The sequence below is a fragment of the Cavia porcellus genome, unplaced genomic scaffold, assembly GCF_034190915.1.
Source record: "Cavia porcellus strain 051 isolate PalLab524CR breed Dunkin Hartley unplaced genomic scaffold, mCavPor4.1 scaffold_23, whole genome shotgun sequence".
NCBI classification, from domain to species: Eukaryota; Metazoa; Chordata; class Mammalia; order Rodentia; family Caviidae; genus Cavia; species Cavia porcellus.
Window position 1 is genome coordinate 6313726 of NW_026947506.1, and position 19673 is coordinate 6333398.

Below are 19673 nucleotides of genomic sequence, written 5' to 3' on the forward strand. Positions count from 1 at the left end.
GTCTGTCTGTCTGTCTTTCTGTCTATCTGCCTGTCTGTCTGTATTTGGAGTGAGTATATTGCTGTGTGCCCAGGCTGGCATTGAACTCCTGTACTCAGGCAATCCTCCTGCCTCAGCCTAAGTAGCTGGGATCCTGGTACATGATGACACTGCACTGGCCTATCGAGATTAAGTGTATTATTCTTGTTTTATGTGTGGCTCAGCTGATCTGAGATCAGGAAAGGTTGTAACCTGTTATTAAATGATTTAAGTGTTGAAATTACAGAGCTTTGATTGCTTTTAACAAAAATAACTTTGATTTTAAAAGTATATTTCATTGTTTAAAGGTATGTTTGGGCATTTGTTTTCCTCTTTCAGTCCTTGAAGACTTTCCCAAATCCAGTTATGTTCATTGCCTTGTTAATATTTTCATCTTGCAGGAGTCAAGAGAATTCAGAGGGAGGTGGAGTCATTGTCAAGTGATTGTGGCCTCACAAGAAAACCTCCCGGAGTGAAGTCACTTGAACGTGTGGAGTAGCACTTATCAAGGCCACGGTGTATGGGACATCAAAGTCGAACGATGACTCAGCTCTGCGTTTACATCAGGTTACTGGGAGCCTATCTGTTCGTCGTCTGCCATGTCCAAGGTGAGTCCCACTCGTGTTGGTGAGGCTCTGTGTAGGGAGCACCCACTTGCCCGGCCGTTCTTTCAGTGGCACAGCGTCCTGGTCAGCTCCTAGGTAAAGAGGCAAAGCACGAACACGTGGATTTTGAACTTGATTATAATAGAACATTTTCAAGTATTTTACAAATGTCAGCCTCTCTGAACCTGTTTTCCCTGCTGTCACATGGGCCTTATGGTATACAGCATTAGGGCTCGTGAGGATTCTCCGAGATAAACTACTGTATGCAAAGCATATAGCCGGGTATGGTGTCACATGCATGTGATGCACTTGGGACACTGAGGCAGGAGGATCACCAAGAGTTTGAGGCCAGCTTGGGCTACAGAAGCAAATTTAAGGACAGTCTGAACTATGCAGCAAGACCCTGTCACCATAGATAGATAGATAGATAGATAGCACAATAAGAAATAAGTGTAAATATTAGTTCATTATTCTGAAAATATTCTGGAAACATGGTGCTTGCCTGTGCAAAATACTGAGGTTGATTCATACTGAAAGTTTATTTATGACCAGCGTGGCGATTTTACTACTGTGTGTCAAGAGTCAGATCTCGAGAAAGGAGGTGATTATGGTGCCTCTGCAGATCAGGTGGACGGTGTTGCACTTTGGTTTTCCTGAAGGGTGTAGTCAGCGTGATACTTTAGACTGGAGCGGGCACTGCCTGCAGAAAGGTTTGAGACAGAGTTTCATCTTGCATATTATGTGATTGTCGTAGGTTTCTGGCTTCACACTTTGCCCTTTGTAACATACGGTTCACAGCCTTGTGTATTAACATCTCCCCTCAGGAAGGAACGTGCCGAACAGCAGGAGCTTTTTGTATTTTCATTTTCAAGTGTGAGCACAGAAGGAAATTGTAGGTTCTTAGTATTTTGCCTTAGGTAGCTTTATTATTATTATTATTTTTTTTTTTTTTAATTTTATTTAAGGAGAAAAGAAAAAAAAAGCAGGGAAAGGGTACAAGTTATACAGATTTACAGAAAAAAAATGAACAGTAGGAAATCACTAGTTAATGGATTACATATTGTCATCTTAGAAATAATTGTTCAAGTCACAAAATTAAAGCTTGTAAAGTGGACATTCCATCAATGATACTGCAAACAGTTCTGTTCATTGATCCAATAAAACTCTGTGATATCATTTTCTATCTTATACACTTAAATATACATGCAGTTATATAGTTTAGAGTACTTTCTTTTCCTCTCTTTTGTACCATAACTATTACACATTTTGGGTTTCATTGCTCCCACGGTTCTTATTACTTTTTTGGAAGAGAGTAAAACCAAATGTGACATAACAGAACAGAATCGGTCAAGTCAAAAGGGTGGACATAATAGATAATGTAAAAACATAATACAGGTGATCAACAATGGTTACCATAATGTCTCCCGCTATCTCTAATAGAATTGCCTATATCATTAGTTATAATACAATTGAACAAAACAGTAAAGAATAAAACCGACAAAACCAAAACATTGGAGACATTGTAGGTCTTCAAAAGTAGCTAAAAGTCAACAAGAATGGGCGTCATAATGAATCTCATTATCTTCACAGCTGATGCCTAAACTTTCGAACCTGATACTATCCAGCAAAACAGAATAGGGGAACATCAGTTAAAAACCAGATGGTGAGAGTAATACAGGGCTTTAAATCAAGGTAATGAAAAGTCAAAATGGGTTACTATAATATATCCTGCTATTTTTTTCCTTTAATTAAAAGGATAAAGATAAAAAAGTAAATAATGGAGTGGAGATTGAGATAAAAGAGGGCATAACAACGAAACAGCGCAGATCAAAACATAACCATTTAAGCAGAATAGTGTTTCACCACCAGATAATCCTAACCTAAAAGTAGTTACCATATTGTTTCTTTCTTTGAAATCCTTGAGTACAACTTCGTATACTGTAGCATTAAGTATATCAAAACAATGTAAAACCATTCAAGAGAATGACAGCATTACAGAGTATTTAGAATCGACTAACAGAAAATGAACAATGGTTTCTGTATAATCTCCTTGTCTTTAAAAGGTTTTTGCTTATACTATCGTACATAATAAAATCCAATAAGATACAGCCTATTTAGACCATTGGAGACAGAAGGACAAAAGCTAGATGAGACTTCAAAACAAGATGATACTAAATCAGTATTACCTATTAAGATGTCATTTTCTCCAAAATAGCTGTTCCTATCATCCAATCTTCTCTGCCTCATTTCTGTTAAGCTCTTTTTCTGTCAGTAGCTGTCAGTTTGTCTTCTTCATTTTGTTCTCTGCTCCATTTGTTGTGGCCTCCCCGCCACTATTTCTGGGTTCTTTGTATTTTTCTTTTTTTAGAATATCCTGCAATACTTTCTGTAGAGTTGAATTGGTGGTTGCAAATTCCCCCAGTTCCTCTTTATCCTGGAAGCACCTTGTTTTTCCATCAATTTCCAGGGACAGTTGTGCAGGATATCTCAATCTTGGCTGGAGATTATTATCTTTCAAAGCTTGAATTATTTCCCCCCACGCTCTTCGTGATTTGATGGTTTGTGCAGAGAAATCTGCTGTAATTCTGATGGGTGTTCCCTTGTAAGTGGTCTGTTTCTTGTCTCTTACAGCTTTTAATATTCTGTTCTTGTATTGAATTTCTGGAATTTTTATTATTATATGCCTGGGTGTTGCTCTGTTTGGGTTGTAGGTAGCTGGGGTCCTGTATGCCTCATACATCTGAGTATCTTTACCTTTTGCTAAATTAGGAAAATTCTCCTGGATTATTTCTGTGAGTAGCTTTTGTAGTTCACTTGTTTGCATCCCTACTTCTTCTTTTATGTTCTTAATCCTTAAGTTATGGATCCTCTTATCATCTTCTTGTCTTTGTATTATTGCTGTTTGTTTCTTTGTTATTTTTAAGAAGTTTTTCATTTCATTCTCCCATATTACAAGTCTGCCCTCCAGTTCAGATAGTCTGTCCTTAGTTTCTTTCAAGCTGTTATGCCAGTCTTCGATAGACTTCTTAGTATCTTGGTAGTCCCTTTGAACCTGCTTCATGTATTCTATGCTTTCTCTGTTTTCTCCATCAAACAATTCTCCCCTTTTTTTCTGTTCTTCCATTCCACCACCTGTTTTTTCTTGGGTGGTACTTAGCATTTCTCTAACTATTCTGCATACTTCTAGTTTCAGGTCGTTGATAACTTCATTCCTGAATTGGTCTATGAGGCTCTCTATATGGTGCCTTATGTATATTGGTGCGGTGTCTGCTATTGCCTGTTTCTCAGAATTGGGGGCCGAGGGGCCTTTCTTGTTGCTGCCTCTTCCCATGCTGCCTCTTCTTCTCTGTTCCTTATATATGCAAGCTTATATAAGAGGCCCAGCTTCTCTCCCAGTCAGCCACAGCCTGATCGAATTGCGCCAGTTAGGTGTTCCCGCTCACCGCTGCGCACCAGGGAGTTACGGACCAGGCAGCCTACGCGTCTCCCCTCCCGGCCACCGTCAGGCTCTGGGATCTGGGTTGGGACAGTCTACCAGGTCCGCCGGCAGCGTCACGCAGGCCAGGCACTTTTCACCAATCCCGCCCGAGAGGGGGATGTGTGGCTGGAGTCGCCACCGCGCCCTGCTCCCGCAGGACTGCTCGGGCCCAGAAAGTCCTCTGCTGGAGTCAAACTGTGGTACAGTGTCAGTTTCTCTCACTCACCTCACCACAAGTCAGTGCACGCCTCCCTGCCGTTCGCAGATTGCCGTTCTCAAGCTTCCGCGCGTCTCTCTCCTTGCCGAGCCGCTGTAGAGGCAGCCAGCCGCTGTGCGGCGGGAAACCCAAATCGCGGCTTACAATGGCGCGGTTCCAGCCTCCACACCGAGTCTTTTCTGTTCCTGTTTTAGCACCAGGACTGCATTCCAAGTTGGCTTCTCTCAGCCCAGTTCGTTCCTGAGTCAGCAGAGCATATCTCCACCTGCTTATGTCTCCTTAGTCCGCACCATTCCTGGCTTCTGAGCCGAGTCTTTCAGAGAGCCGCCGGTAGTTGCTGTTATCTGTCCGCCATGTTCTCCCGGAAGAGGTAGCTTTATTATTACCATGCTTGGAAAAAGAGCCTTCTTGCAAATGCAACTTTTACCTGTGAAACATCAGATTATGTAACACAGCACCTTAAATGCTTTCTGTGCCCTGGTCAGCCGTAACCAAAGCTGTCGTAGTTGTGAAGGTGAGCACTTAAATTAATGGCATCATTTATGTTTACTATCTCACACCCAAAGTAATTTTTTCCCAAACCCACTTAATTCAAACACAGAAAAGAAGAAGAAAAACTAAAGCAGAAATTCAAAACACGTTGACCAGGGGGTAACAGTGGTTACATACATTGCACATTGTCACCTACAAGTCATTCACCCAGAACACAAGCCGTCTTTCTTCAGTTGTCCGAACAGCACCAGTACAAATCTTTTTCTTTAGTGAACTCAGAAGTCAGTTGTATAACTATCTTAACTATTTTTTATATACATAGACATAGACATATATATATACGTTTTTTCTTTCAGCTTGTCACACTAATGAAACAATACGATGTTTACACATGTATCTTATTTATTTCACTAATGAGTAGATTCTCAAGTTGCATCCATTTACCTATGAAAGTTTCTGATTTATCATTCTTTATAGCTGAGTAGTACTCCATTGTATAAAAATATCACGTCTTTTTTATCCATTCCTCAGTTGATGGGCATTTAGGTTGTTTCCAAGATCTGGCGTTTATAAATTGTGCAGCTATAAACATGGGTTTACATATATCACTGTGGTCTGATGTTTTTAATTCTTTTGGGAAGATACCCAGAAGGAGAGTAGTTGGGTTGGATGTGACCTCTAGTCTTAGTTTTTTGAGGCGTCTCCACGCTGATCTCCACAGTGGTTGCCGCAGTCTACACTCCCACCAACAGTGGAGAAGAGTTCTTTTTCCCCAAAGTCCCTCCAGCGTTTGTTATTGGTTGATTTCTTGATAATAGCCATTCTATCTAGGCGGAGTGGAATCTCAGTCCCCAAAAAATCATTTTGATATTTGCTTCATATAACACACATACAAAAAGTTGCTCTTAAAACCCATTCCAGTGTAGAAAAAGTATGATGTTTTAGTAGTGAGTGGGAAAGATTGTGGAGTAGTTTTTTGGGAAATACCTTTCTGCTTTTGCTCTAACTTTATATTGGATTGTCTTTCGGGAAAGTAAGCTTCTCTGCACGTGGTTTTCTTGTGATAAAGCAGAATAATGTGTATCCTAGATATACACAGGGACTTTTGGAGTATCCAGTGTTCCTATGCAGATTTAAATTCTTTATATTCAGATAAAGTTACTTGGGTTTGAATTAAAAAAAAGAGGCTGCAGTGTTTACTTCTCACTTTTTTGGACTTGGTCGTGGATTTTAGAAGTGTAGGTTTTAGCTGATCACCCAAGAACCGGAGACGTGGACAGGAGAGATCTGGTTCCCAGAGGAGGGTGTATTCCTGGGTCTTTGCTGGTGGCCGAGCAGTGCTAGCTTCCACTGACATGGTTTTCTTGGCGTTTGCCGCTTGGTCACTAAATGGCTGCTCTTACCTGCTGCACTTGAGGCTGGAAACATGGGAGAAAGGGCCAGGATCTGTCTCTGTTGGACCTTAGGCAGTACCAGGAAGCCCAAGTGTCCCCAGAAACTGCCCCTTGCCAGAAGGTTTTGCCTTAAACTGAGAGCACTCCTGTAAACAAGAGGACGGGACAGTCATCGTTGACCAAATCTGTGCCGTTGCCATAGCCTGGAAACTTTGTTCCCTTAAACAACATTGGCTGTTAGAGAGCTAGGGGGGAGAGATGGACAGAGGCTGGGCAATGAAGAGGGTCTGGGGCAAGTTCACCTTTTCTGTTCCTTAGGCTGTTGCCAATGGTAAGTGACCACAAGTCCAGGTCAGCACAGTGGCGCAGAAGGGTGAGGGAAGCGTGCTGTCGGGGAGTGAGAGGGCAGCAGCGCTGGTCTCTGAGCGTCGGTCCAGCCGTGGGTGAGCTCACTTCGGCCACAGTGTGGCCGCTGAGATGCTGGCCTCACCAGCCGACTTGGGATAGAATCAGCAGGTAACCCGAGGAGGAGCGGCGGCCTTCCTTCCCCTGGAGCCTCCAGCAGACTCCTTTCTCAGTGGAGTGGCCACAGTGAATTACATGCTGTCTTGGTTCCTTTTGTGGCGGCTGAGACAAAACACCCAACAGCCACAGTGAAAGGAGGCAAGATGCACTGAGCTTGATGTGTGCTTGGCTGGCGAGGCAGATGGCGTGGCAGAGGGGTATCACAGAGGAAGGGGCCACAGAGTGACAGGAGGCGTGTCTTACGCCTCTTCTGTCCCTTCTACCCAGGAACCAGTCAGGAGATTGATCAGTAATCCCCACCCTTCATCTTCGCACCCTTAATCCCAGCACTGCTCTAGGAGCTATTTACACACTCTAGATCTGGCCACCTCTGCAAACCCCACCTCAGGCTGCATGCGGCCTTCTAGACGCGAGTCCTGGCACAAGCCCTGTCTGTGTAAAGCCAACACTGGCAAGGGGAAGAGCTGAAGCTGTTGGGTTGGGCTGTCAGTTATCTGAGGCTCGGGCTGCGTCCGAGGCATGGAGAAGGGGCACGCGTGCACTGTCATTTTGCACACCCCTCTGTGCCCCCGAAGGGGAGGGGAGAGTAGCCAGTAGCCTTGTCACAGGGCACCACTCTTGTCTGGCAACAGCAGCGCTGTCTTCCACACACAGCCTGGAGGTGCTGGGTGGTAGAGCGTTCAGTTCCTCCTCGGAGGACCCTGCACTTCACCCACTTGGTGCACCTGGCCGCGAATTCAGGCCTTGTGGGCAGCCACAGCCCTCGCCTTCCATCCGTTTTCCCTCTGTGTGGCCCTGTGTGTGTGCCTGAGAAACATTATGGGTGGGTACCCTGAATTCAGTGCTGCGGAGGAAGGTCACACACTGCACACACTGCTCTGCGGCAGTTAGGTGGAGGACGGGTAGGCTCTGTGACAGCGCCCCGCGCTATTCCCGGGAAGTCTCCCTGTCCTGGTGCTCTTGGCGAAGGGTGGCCCTTGCGGGACCTAGCAGCTTTGGTTACCTCTTCCTGTGAGCGTGCAGGGCTGGGTGCCAGGAGACGCCTTGGCAGCTGAGGACACGCAGGCCTGCCTGAGCCCGCCGACCCTGGGGCTCTCTGCAGCACAGTGCCCTTAAGACTTGGGTTAGTCTTGCGTCTGTGTGCAGCTGGCCTCTGCTCTAGGTCTGTTACCTGCCTTACACATGGCTCCCCGTGATCTTCTGGGCAGGCTGCCCTCTGGCCACTCACCTCGCCCGCCTCCTCTCCTGGCCCTTGCTCCCATGACCTCTGCTTCCAGGCCCGCTCTGCTCCTCCCTGCGAGGACGGGCCTGTGCGCTGTTGGGTGCCACGCACTGCCTTCTAAGTAGGTCTCACAGCAAGGCCAGTGTCGGTGTCTGTTGGATGTTAATGTCCTCCTCCTCCTCCTCCTCCTTTTGTTCCAAGTGATCTTTGGGTTGGGGTTGTTGCCTTTCTCCCAAGACTCCTCTAACCGTAAGAGGTTTGCTGTTCTTGCAGTCACCCCAGAGAGGCTGGAAACAGCACCTGGTTCTGTGCAGTGATTCTACACAGTGCGCACAGCTCGGCGAACAAACAAAACGGAGAGCTGTTTCTAGCTGTGTACTTCATATTGTTCAGCCTGCTGGCAAGACTCTCTAGTTATCTTTTCCCATTAGAGAGATGGAGGATCCCTTGGTGACACCTCTGGTTTTACATCTGTCAGGCAGAGTGCAAGGTGACCTTAGATGATCTGGGCCCAAAGGCGGCATGAAGCTTGAGGACGAGGACCACTTTGAACGGACCAGAGCGGAACGTGGAGGAGGAACATCCTCCGTGAGGTGGGGCTGTAGTGGGTCTGTGAGGACAGTCAGGAAGCAAGGTGTGGGGTGTGGCTCGTGGTAGAGCTCTGGCCTCGCACGCACAGGCCCTGGGTTCGATCCCAGCACCATAGGAACAAAAAAGCAAAATAAACTACTGCAGAACATGCTTAGTTTTTAAAACTAGCAGAAGGGAAGTCAGATACTAGTCCCACCTTGTGTGTATGGACTCACCACTGTCCCCAGATTAGTGGCGGAGGCCGGCAGCTCACTGTAGAGGGACTGTGGGCACATTAAGAGGAAGTGGTAAGGACGCCGCTCTGTGCTGCCATGGGCTGAGAGGAGCCAGCCCTGAAGGTGGGGTGCACAGGCCCGTGGCCCTGGCGCAGCGTCCATCCCCGCGTTAGGTGCCCGGGACCTGCACAGCGCCGGTCTTCCTCTACTGCTGCTCACAGACACCTCGGGGAGTGTGCCAAGGGCTGCCAGGGGTGTGGTTGGAAAGTCCGCGCTGGCAGGTACGATAGGACAGACAACTCTTTTTCTTCAAGGAGAAGAGGAAACTCAGAGATCAGAAGAGATCTGGAACTGAGGTTGGAGGGCCTGTTCAGGGTTCAAGTCCCAGCACTTGGGAGCTGAGACAGGAAGATCACTGTGAGTTCAAGGCCAGCTTGGGCTGTGTAGTGAGTTTGAAGCCAGCCTAAAACACATAGCAAGACCCTGCCTCAAAACAAAAACAAAACAAAGAAACAAAAAACAACAAAGCCCTGCACCTAAGAGGAGGGCCTTGGAGACAGCAGCTGTGATGTGTGGACCCGAGAGAATATGTCACCTGTCATCCTGACAGGCAAGTGCACAGGAGAAGGGTTAGCAGCAGCGTGCGTCCCCAACATCGTTGCTTTTCATGTGTGGTTTCGTTTTTTTGTGACAAGAAGGCATCCATGCTTTACTTGGTATTTTAAAAAACTCCTTACCGGGGCCTGGGGATTTAGCTCAGTGGCATAAGCACCTGCCTTGCAAACAGGGAGTCATGAGTTCGATCCTTGGTACCAATAAAAATGAAAAAGACCAAAAAAAAAAAAAAAAACTTTTACAGAAGAAAAGGACTTATTTCAAGCACATCCCCGAGGAAAAGAGAAGGATGCAATGAAACCCCGTGACCTTGTCAGTCGTCTTTGACATCGCCGACTCAGGCCCAGACCTGTGTCCTCATGCACACTGTTACCGTCCTCCAGCATCATGAGTTGTTTTGGAATGTTTGAAGTAAGGATGCCATACCTCAGAGCCTCGTGTTCTCACCATAACGCCATGAAGCAGGAAGCCGAGGATCTGGAAGCTTTTAGTGTGCGGCTTTAGCGTCTGTTTCTCAAGCTTGTTTTGGTCACCCAGGAGCAGGGTGTGCAGTAGGGGGTGTGGAGTCCCGTCCTGCTGGTGAGTGGTTCAGAACCCGTTTTAGTCGGTGCGCACTTACTGAAGGCACTGAAGTAGATCGCACTGTAACTCCCTTCTGCGGTCTGTATCCTGCCGTCCAGGAGTGTAGCGAGAGGCGCAGTCATCGATTGTGCCTCTCTGTCAGACGTTGGAGACCTGTTACTGTGCTTCCTGACTCTGCCACTAAGTCACCTGTTTCTCCTTTAATTCGCCTCCCCCAGACCAGCGTGGTGTGGGAGAAGGTCCTCTGGCAGTGGTTTTGGTGTGGCATTCTGCAGCCCGTGGCGCAGGGCAGCGTGTTGCTTGCTTTTGTTCCAGCCGTGAGTGAAAATGAGTGTTCTGTTTGCATGAGTGCAGGACACGGGGGAGTCTATGTCTTGGTGTGTGACGGTCTGTGAAACTCAGATTGCGCCATCCGTAGTGCCTTTGTTGGGACGCAGCCACACTGGCTTGTGCAGCGCTGGCTGGCAGAGCTGCATGTGGCCCGAGCAGCGGCACTGGTCCTCCGTCGTGCCATCTGCTAGGAGAGCTGCAGCTGTGCCTGTCTGTCCAGCACTTCCGGCACTGGGAGTGAGAAGCTGAGTTACAGTTCCATCCCATTTGACTCACCCGAATGTACATAGCCACGTGGACCTGGTGGGAGCCAGCTGGATACGGCCCTCACCCCCAGTCACTTTCCTGCTTTCTTCTTCTCCCTTAGTCCTCCTGAGCTCTCTCTGGTGTCTGATCAGTGTGGCAGAGCATTCGTGTACCACCTTTGTGTCACATAGGGCCTCCGGCTCTCCGGCCTTTGCCCCCGAGTCCCATCGTGTGTTCCACTTACAGCTGGGGCAGGGAGGTTCTCTGCTGTCCACAGAACTCCCAAGTTACTGGGAAAACAGGATGTCCAGAAACAAAGAGCTGGTAACTCATGGATGCCCAAGCCTGTGGCTGCCGACAGAGATGCGCAGCACGTCTGTGTCTGTCCCTGTCGTCCCCCCGAGGCTCACACTTGGGCTATGAGCTTTTACGTTTTGTTTGGTGTTGAAATACGACCCAAGTGCCCAGCTGCCGAGACCTCAGGACTGCTGTGCCCTCTGGCACCCAGGATCTGTGGGCATTCGGGAAGCTGGAGTGCAGCTGCCTCCATGCTGGCCCCGCAGGGTGGAGCCAGGTAGAGTCCTCCTTGGAGCGTGCACAAAGCCATTGGTTGGTTTAGGCAGGAACGGGCAGCTCAGCCATGTGTTTTCATTCTGGCCACGTGCAGGCTGGAAACACAGGGCTGGAAAGGGATGGAGATGCCTGAGAGGGGCCTGTGCTGGTGGGAACGCCAGGTGATGGGCCTAGGGGTAGCTTAGGTTTGGAGAAAGACAGGACAATTCAGATGCACTTGGGAGACTTGAGAGAGACCAAGTTTATTTTGTTTTATTTTTTGACACCAAGTTTAAAACAAGACAGGGGTTCTGTTTAAGGTAAGATTAAGTAATGGCTATGTATGCACCCATATTTATAGCAGCACTATTTGTGGTAGCTAAATCTTGGAAACAACCCAGAGGCCCATCAACTGAGGAATGCTTAAACAGATGTGAGGTTTTATGATGGAATACTATTCAGTTATAAAAAAGATAAAAGTTGAGACTTTTATAGGTAAATGGATGCAACTTGAAAACATACTTGTAAGTGAAATAAATCTGACTCATGTGTAAACATTACATTGTCTCCCTAGTGTGAGAATCTGACAGAGTAAACAAGGTTCAAAATGTATAATAGATACTGTGAAATGGGAAGCAATTCTTCAAAAGGAAAGAAAAACTGATGGGAAAAAGGGGAAAGGCAGGGAGAAGAAAAAACATATAAACATAAGACGTTTAAGATAGTTCCCAGCTGGTTTCTCAGGTTCATTGAGAAAGCTTTATGCCAGTAATTTCCTGGACCATGATTCATGCCTGCATCTGGTATGCTGAACGCTCCTGTGAGTTTAACAATATGCAGTGTTATGATTATCGTTAGTCTCCACCAGCCTGTTTTGAGACTCTCTTTTACTGTTACTTATTATTTTTTTCTGTTTGAAAAAAAGACTAAGTCACGGATGGAGGGAGACATGGAGGAAGCACCAGCAGGGGAGGTGGCAGAGCACGTTGGTCACTGGCCTGGCGGACACGGCCAGCGTCTGCCTTGGGGCGCAGGTCCTGTTCCACCCCCATACCTTTGTATGCTCGCATCTTTACACTGTGTTGATTAGTATTTGTTTCTAACTGAATTTCTTACGAAGCAGATCATTTTAAAATATGTCTTTGTATTTTCAGTGTTTAGTACCTTGATGGCTCATAGGTGGTCCCGGTTAATGTTCTGCTGAGTAAGTGCTTGAGGTAACATCGTAAGCCCCGAGATGCAAATGATGCTTCTGGGTTTTACCTCCTGACTTCCGGAGGTATTCTGGGACTTCCCGGATTCCTCCGTGTTGTAATTTGTTATTACGTTGTCTTCACTTCTACACCTGATTATACTGGGGCACACTGTCAGTTCATTTATATGCGTGACCTCTTTAAGTGAATTAGGTGCTACTGACACTGGTTCTTTGGGTGACTCTAGGACTTGAATGCAGGGCCTTCACACTGAGCTGCGTCTTCCCTGTCCTCTGTGGTCTTTACTTAGAGACAGGGCCTTGCTAAGCTGCCCAGCTTTACTTGAATTGGTACCCTTGTGCCTTGGCCTCACAAAGTGGCCTGGTGTGTGTCCATTTGATTCTCTCTTCTCTCTATCTCTATCTCTGTCTCTGTCTCTATCTCTATCTCTGTCTTTCTCTCTATGTCTGTCTCTATCTCTATCTGTCCCTCTCTTAATAAATAGGACACTAAGGATTTGTTCGTCTGGTTGCTGGTTTTCTTCCTAAATATGGTTTTACTGTGTGGCTGGGCTGGCCTGGACCTCACTGTGTGGCGCAGGCTGGCCTTGAACTCCTGGCGATCTTCCTGCTTCACCCTCCTGGTACTGGGAGTGCAGGTGTGCACTCCATGCCTGACTTGAAGTAGTATTTTAAAGCTGGTGAAGAGGCCTCAGCCGTCAGTCCCGCAGTCTCTGGAGTCATGGGGCTGGAGCCGTGGCTGGGCTGCAGAGCATCCCCCAGCTAGCTGAGCAGGGCTGGGCCCGGTGGGGTTTCTCCACCCCTATCCTACCACCGTTCCCCAACTTTTACAATAGAAGAGGACTTGTGTTTGCTGGCCGCTGCGAGAGTTAGCAGGAGCTTTGCTGGTACGTTTCAGCAGTTATCCTGACACGGGTGGTAAGGGCCGACGTGATGTGGACGGAATGGTGATGCTAAGCCCCTGCAGGGCTGGATTAGTCACTCCTGCTGCTAGCCCCGCACGACCCAGCGTCCTGTCGTGATAGCGTCCATGGCGTCTGGACCGGGCAGGAACCCCGCTGTGTTCCCGTCAAACAGCTGTTAGCCTCCCGCAGCCTTCAGTGTCCTGCAGCGTAATCTGGATTTGAACCAGTGACCCTGATGGTTTAGAAAGGCTCTAGAGAACATGGCAGGCTGGGACGCTCACTGCTGCTTTCCTTAGGCAGCTGGCGGCCGTGGCGAGGGGCTTAGCATCACCATTTGCAGGCCGGCACAGATCAAGAACCTTGGAAAAGAAAAGGAAAGGAAAACGCAGTCAAAAGTTTTGAGCTGGGCATTGTGGCACTTGAGAGGCTGAGGCAGGAGGATGGCCATGAGTTCAAGACCAGCTTGGACTGATCAGCAAGACCTTGTCTCAAAAAACTTTAAAAAAGTTTTGAAAGAGAGAAAGAAATCCTGAATTTGGTGATCGGAAGTGATCTCAGCCTTCCTTACAAGCTGTCACGGACTGACTGTGGGTCTTGTCTTCCGCTAGTGTAGACTTGTGAGGTGGCCGTCTCCATACAGCCCACAGTGATTGGTGTGGAGACTCTGTGCAAGTTTCTAACTAATGTTAGTTTAGGAATGGAAGATTCTTAAAGAAGGTGTATTAGCTTCAGTTACTGTCATGAGTTAGAAACTTTCCCCATTGGGACTCATGAATGATCAGCCCCAGAAAGGCTGTTGACACCTTCCGTTCTTGGACACAGGGCAGAATCTAGACAGCATGCTCCACGGTGCCGGGGTGAGGTCAGACTCCGACCCCAAGAAGACGGTGGAGAGCGGAGTGACCGTAGCGCCGGAGGACACCTTGCCGTTTCTAAAGTGCTACTGCTCAGGACACTGCCCGGATGATGCCATCAACAACACGTGCATGTGAGTATCCGGCCGCAGCACTACTGTGAGAACCCTTAGAACTGGCTGTGTTTCCCCGTGTGTGCGGAGTCTTTCCAGACCGAGTCTTTCCAGAAAGCCAAGGCTTCCCTTTTAAATATAGGAACATTGCTACTATGAAGCGATTCAGGGTTATTTTATTAGTGTTACATTGTAGCATGGCCTTTTGAAGGAAATTAGATTTTTCTAACATTCTGCACTTGGTGCACTTTTTATTATAATGTTAATGATGCTCATTGTAGAACACTTTTTCTTAAGTAAATTACCATAAAGAAGTCAAAAAATTCACCCACAACTCCTGCTTCTTAATTGGTTGAAACATAAAAAATGCTGGGATAATTAACTGTTGCTTTCTTTCCCTGAATTTCCAGTCCGTGTCTGATTTATATGACTATTTTACTCTTCCTACTTGATAGTGTGGTGTTCAGCATGTTTCTGTGTGGCCCTGTGTGCTATTCCCTGCTTGTTGGTACTGTCTGATGTGAGGTCACCTTGTTGCTTTTTCCTGTTAGAACGAATGGACATTGCTTCGCCATCATAGAAGAAGATGACCAAGGAGAAACCACTCTAGCTTCAGGGTGTATGAAATACGAAGGGTCTGACTTCCAGTGCAAGGTGAGCTCTGACTTGGGGTCCACGTGCGCAGTGTGGCCCCCTGGAGAAGCAGGAGTCCTGGGGGCGCATACCTTGGTGGTTGACAGGGCTGTGCTTGTTGGAGTGCCAGGTCCCAAGTCCTGCTAGGCTGTGCTGCCTGCAGAGCGATGATGTGGCCATCGAGGGCACTGAGAAGGACTTCAGGGGGATAGGCAGCCAGGGCTGGATGTAGGACGCCCTTGTGTCAGTGGAGTCATCCTAAAAGCAGTGCCCGAGGGGTGCTAAGGGTCGGTGGTAGCTGGGGATATCCTGCCAGCTGTGGTCTCAAATGTGCTTGCATCAGAGTTCTGGACAGTCTTCGTGTGTGTAAAAACAGCTCCGGATAGAACTCTCTAGACGCATTCCTAAGCCTCTGCTGTGCCAGAAATTACATTATTCAGCTTCCATGGGTCTGCTTGAGACCTCGGTGTTGTGCTTCAAACGCTCAGCGGGACCGCAGACCCCTTCCTGTCGGACTCCCTGGGCCTCGGAGGCGGCTCTCCTTCCTCCTTCGCCCTGAGAAAAAGCGTTTGCACCCTTTCCCCTCTCCACACCCTCTATCCCAGCCCAGGAAAAAATAGCAGCTCCCGGGGACTTTGGCTGCTCCGTGTGGCCCTCCCAGGGGTGGTCACTGCGGCTGCTCCGTGGGTGTCACGTCAGAGCTTCAGTGGTCGCACCACGCTCCCGGGTACTCTGGTCCCTTTCGTGCAGGCCACTGAGCCACGGCCCCGCCACTGTGTGGAGGAGGGTGCTGGCTCTGGACATTGATAAGAAAGGACACGGAGAGTTTTTCTGTGTAGCTTCCTGTATGTGTCCATGGTACATTTCGTCCTGTGGGAATTAACCCTTCCTTCTCACTTGTCAGCGTCGGGGCAATGCTGATTGAGTCGCAGCTTCTGGCTCTACGCTGTTAGTGTATTACCCATAAGCCACTTTGAACAGTGAGAGGAGGGCCCAAGGGTGGAGATGTCAGGTGCCCTGCAGGCTCTCAACTAGGTCTGTCCCAAACCGAGTTCACCGCAGTGTGACTTTGCTGCTAAGTTCCACCGTCTGTGTCCACACTCTCGGTCTAACGCCCTCTCTTCAGCTCGGTGACTTGAAGCACGGGACTGCAAAGGAATTGCTGAGGGTCAGGCAGGGTACCGAGAGGTGAAGGGTTTCACACACTTGGTACGTGATGGCAAAATTGGTGTTGGCTGTTGGCGTTGTGTTGTCTGGCAGCTCAGGGATAGTTCTGAGGGGGTCCCTTGACAAATCCGGGGTGTGTCAGGTGCTGTCCCTTCACCGTCCTGCCTGAGGACATAGCTATGCTGTCGAAGCCTTCTCCCTTCTCCTCCTCCTCTGCACGCAGTCCTCTCTCCTCCAGTGAATGCGGCTCAGCCCGAGTGTAGAAGCGGATTCCATACAGTGCTGGCATTCCAAGCGCAGGTCTCCCCGCAGGGCAGGCGCGGGTGCCAGCTGCATTTCCCTGGCAGGTGGTGTCCAGGGTTTTGCCTTTGGCTACTTTGCTAGATCGTGGAGGATAATTTTTGGTGCTGTTTGCCCTGGGAGTTCTAGCACATGCTCTGGGGTGGCAGATTGCTGCTGTGATCGTCTGTTTATGTGGACGAAGGGTGTAGTGCTGTTTAAAAGAGAAAGAACAGTGGAAATAAAGTTGCTTCAGGTCTGCATTAGTGTTGAGTAATGTTTAGCCTCAGATTTATGAACTAGTCTTTTGAAAGACCCATCCATCTAAGAAATGTCTTTGCTAATAAAATTGTTAATATCTTAATAAAGATGTTAATGCATCCTATTTCAGTTGGTTTTATACTGATAGTAACTGCAGTGTTAAACTAGACATTTTTTTTAAGATACAAAAATAGGGGGCTGGGGATTTAGCTCAGTGGCACAAGCGCCTGCCTGGCAAGCTTGAGGTCGTGAGTTTGATGCCTGGTACCAAAAAAAAAAAAAAAAAAAACAAAACAGGATACAATCTAAGCATACATATTTTGATGTAGAGAATTGCATATTAATATATTACATGATTCAAGCATAATACTGTCAGAAACACTGCACGGAAATAGCTCCAGTATGAAATTCTCAGTGATTACAAGAAGCAGTCTTCATTTTTTTAAATGCTGACAATGACTATCAAATGGAGTCCTATTGAGACTCCACTGAGTAGATTAAAGGATGAGGTAACAGTTATGTTTTAAAGTGGCAGTGTGTGAGGTAAGCCAGAAATTAATACACTCTGTGTAGTTACTTAAATTCATGGTAAACAATTCTAGATGTCAGCCTTAAGATGCTACAGTGTTGTTTTACAGTGTCTTTGAGGAGTGTCCACATGATAGCCTCTGGCCAGTGCGGGCCCAGCCCAGCCTTCTGCGTGTCCTGCAGCCCCTGCTCCTACTGCACAGCTGCCAGGTGTGGGGCAGCCCAGACGCTGGGGTCAGCCTGGCCCTGGACCTGCTGTGCTGTGGTGCCTCCTGCTGCTTGGCTTCTGTTCCCTCTCAGTGTGCAGCCTCCAGCCCAGGCGCGCAGAAAGGAATCTTCCACTTCACCAGCGCCAAGTGGACCTTTTCCCTACAAGGATTTTTATTCCCCTAAGTCAGGAGCTGCAAGTTGACTTGCAGAGGACAAGGGCAGTGAGTGGAGGGCGTGTGGACAGAACAACGTGTGCCTCCAGTGCCATCATCTGGACAGCCGTGGCCAGGCTGCAGCCGCAGCAGCCCTTGGCTTGCATTCGAGAGGGTTTAATGCACAGTGCTGATTAAAGGCCCAGGAGCAGCCCCAGTGGGGAGGTAGAGAACTGGTACTGCTTCTACCCGCTGCGTCTGTGGGCAGCCTGTGTAGGACAGACAGACAGACAGATGAGCGAGGAGTCTGCTGTTTCTCCTGGGGCTGCCCTGCCCTCTGGGTTATTCTAGAATGTTTTTTTTTTAAGAGGAAAAAAAAATTTTCAAAACAAGATAATAGGATAACAACGATCCATACCTCGTGTATTGTTATCTTTGAATTAGTTACTCAGAGTGCTAAATACAGGCATTTAATTGTTCAAACAGTATTAGCACAGCCTTTCTTTCCAATACACTAAGAGAAACTGATGATGTAACTGTCTGAAGGATCTTGTGGATGTATTTTTTCTTTTCTTCTCCTTCCCCCATCCTAGTTTCTCTGTCCTTCTGAACGGGTTCTTCCATTTGACAGTATCTGTTGTGCACAGGATCTTATCTAGGATTTACATCAAGCTCACCAGAGGGAGGCAGACACTTACTGTTTGCATTTTCTGGTGCTGAGTATTTGGTAGGTAGCTGTGTCCTTGCTTGCAGTTACTGCCCGCCCCAGTACTGGGGGGGGGGGATAGAACCCAGGATCTTGGGTGAGGGGGCAGGTAGTTTGTGTCCTGCACTTTTCAGCAGAGGAAACCAAAGCCCAGAAAGAGGTAGATCCCCAAGGTCAGAAGGGAGCAACTGGTGGAGCTGGATCCAGAGGTTCCGAAGCCCTTGCTCCTCCCAGGACGCTGCGCCACGTCAGTCCCCTGCCAAGTGAGGAAACAGGACTTCAGCTCTGCTTCACGGCACTCCTGGCTTCCGAAACCAGCGTCATCGCTGTCTTTCAGCGCTCTCACTAGCAAGAGTTCTGGTCTTCCAGGGATAAGACTCACCAGATTGGAAAGCGCGCTCTGTACAGTACAGAGGGCGTCGTGAGACTCTTCGGTTCCCGCGGGGTCCCAGCTCTCCATTCCTGGGAGTTGAGGGACCGCATGTCCTTGTCTCCCGCACCCTGGTTAGTCTTTTCCCTGCACTGGTGGAGAAGCCATTGCCTGGTTTCCGGTCGCACTTTGCCACGGCAGCCGTCCTGGAACTGCCCCTTGGTAGCGGACACTTGTGTCCCTCATCCCGTCCTCCACACAGTCTGTGGACCGTGGCCATTGCAGCGTCTACAGTGTAACCCTCACCTACCAGTTTTCTCTGTCTGAGCACAGAGAAAGCCTTGTTTAAACAGTAAAACTACTCAGTTTAAAAAACTCACCTTTTAGAGAGATCAGGGTGCTCCTGACCATCACACCAGGTGGAATCTCAGTCACGGACGTGGGTCCGCCTCTGTGAAGACAGACCCGAGCAGAACGATGCTTGCCCTGTCTGGCCATCCGACGCATGAGGCAGCGTGGTAGACTTCTCTTTGTGTTCCTGCTACTCTTGTGAAAATGACAGTTTCCTTCAGTGAGCATTGGGTCCAGGATGGCTCTCCCGGGCGGCACTGAACCGTCAGCACCCAGCTGCTCACGCTGGCACCCACCACAGGGAATCCTCGATTCCCTTCTGAGACGGGCCAGTTCCCTCTCCTGGTGGGTGGGTGGGTGGGTGGTCTCTGCCAGACTCTGAGAAGTAGTACTGCTGCGTTCACCCGTCTCTCACGTGTGCTTCACCTGACTCCACGCCAGCTCCCTGAGTTTCATTGTGATTGGTGTGTCTGCTCCGACCTCGGTTACCTCTCCACCAGTCTTGCTCTTGGATTAGGTCTTCTTCCACTGCTTGGTTTGACTGTAAACCTCATCCGAGTCATAGCTGCTCGTGTGTGGTTAGACCTTTCATACTAATTTATCACTGTAGTAAAACCTACTACCCGCCTTTTCTAGGAGAAGCCACCATGACTTTAGTCACTTTTGTACTAAAAACAATCCATATGGTAATTGATTAAGACACACCAACATTTAGAATGAAAAACAATAAAAAATTTTTATTTGTAAATTATTGTCTGGTGTTTTCATAGGGGGACACTGCTTTTACAATTTTTTAAAGGAAACCTATTTTAACAGTCTTTGCAACAGTAGTTAAGTACAAAATTTTAA

The 19673-nt window shown here is 48.1% G+C and overlaps 1 protein-coding gene across 1 annotated transcript in view; it reads left to right on the forward strand.

Annotated features, from left to right (window-relative positions):
* The window catches only part of Bmpr1a (bone morphogenetic protein receptor type 1A), a 118054-nt gene that overhangs the window by 85645 nt on the left and 12736 nt on the right, over window positions 1-19673 (forward strand). The window contains exons 3-5 of the mRNA XM_063233740.1: window positions 420-626; window positions 14023-14188; window positions 14719-14821. Coding sequence (XP_063089810.1) covers window positions 539-626; window positions 14023-14188; window positions 14719-14821 — 357 coding nt within the window. The 5' untranslated portion in view covers window positions 420-538. The remainder of the gene's footprint in view (window positions 1-419; window positions 627-14022; window positions 14189-14718; window positions 14822-19673) is intronic.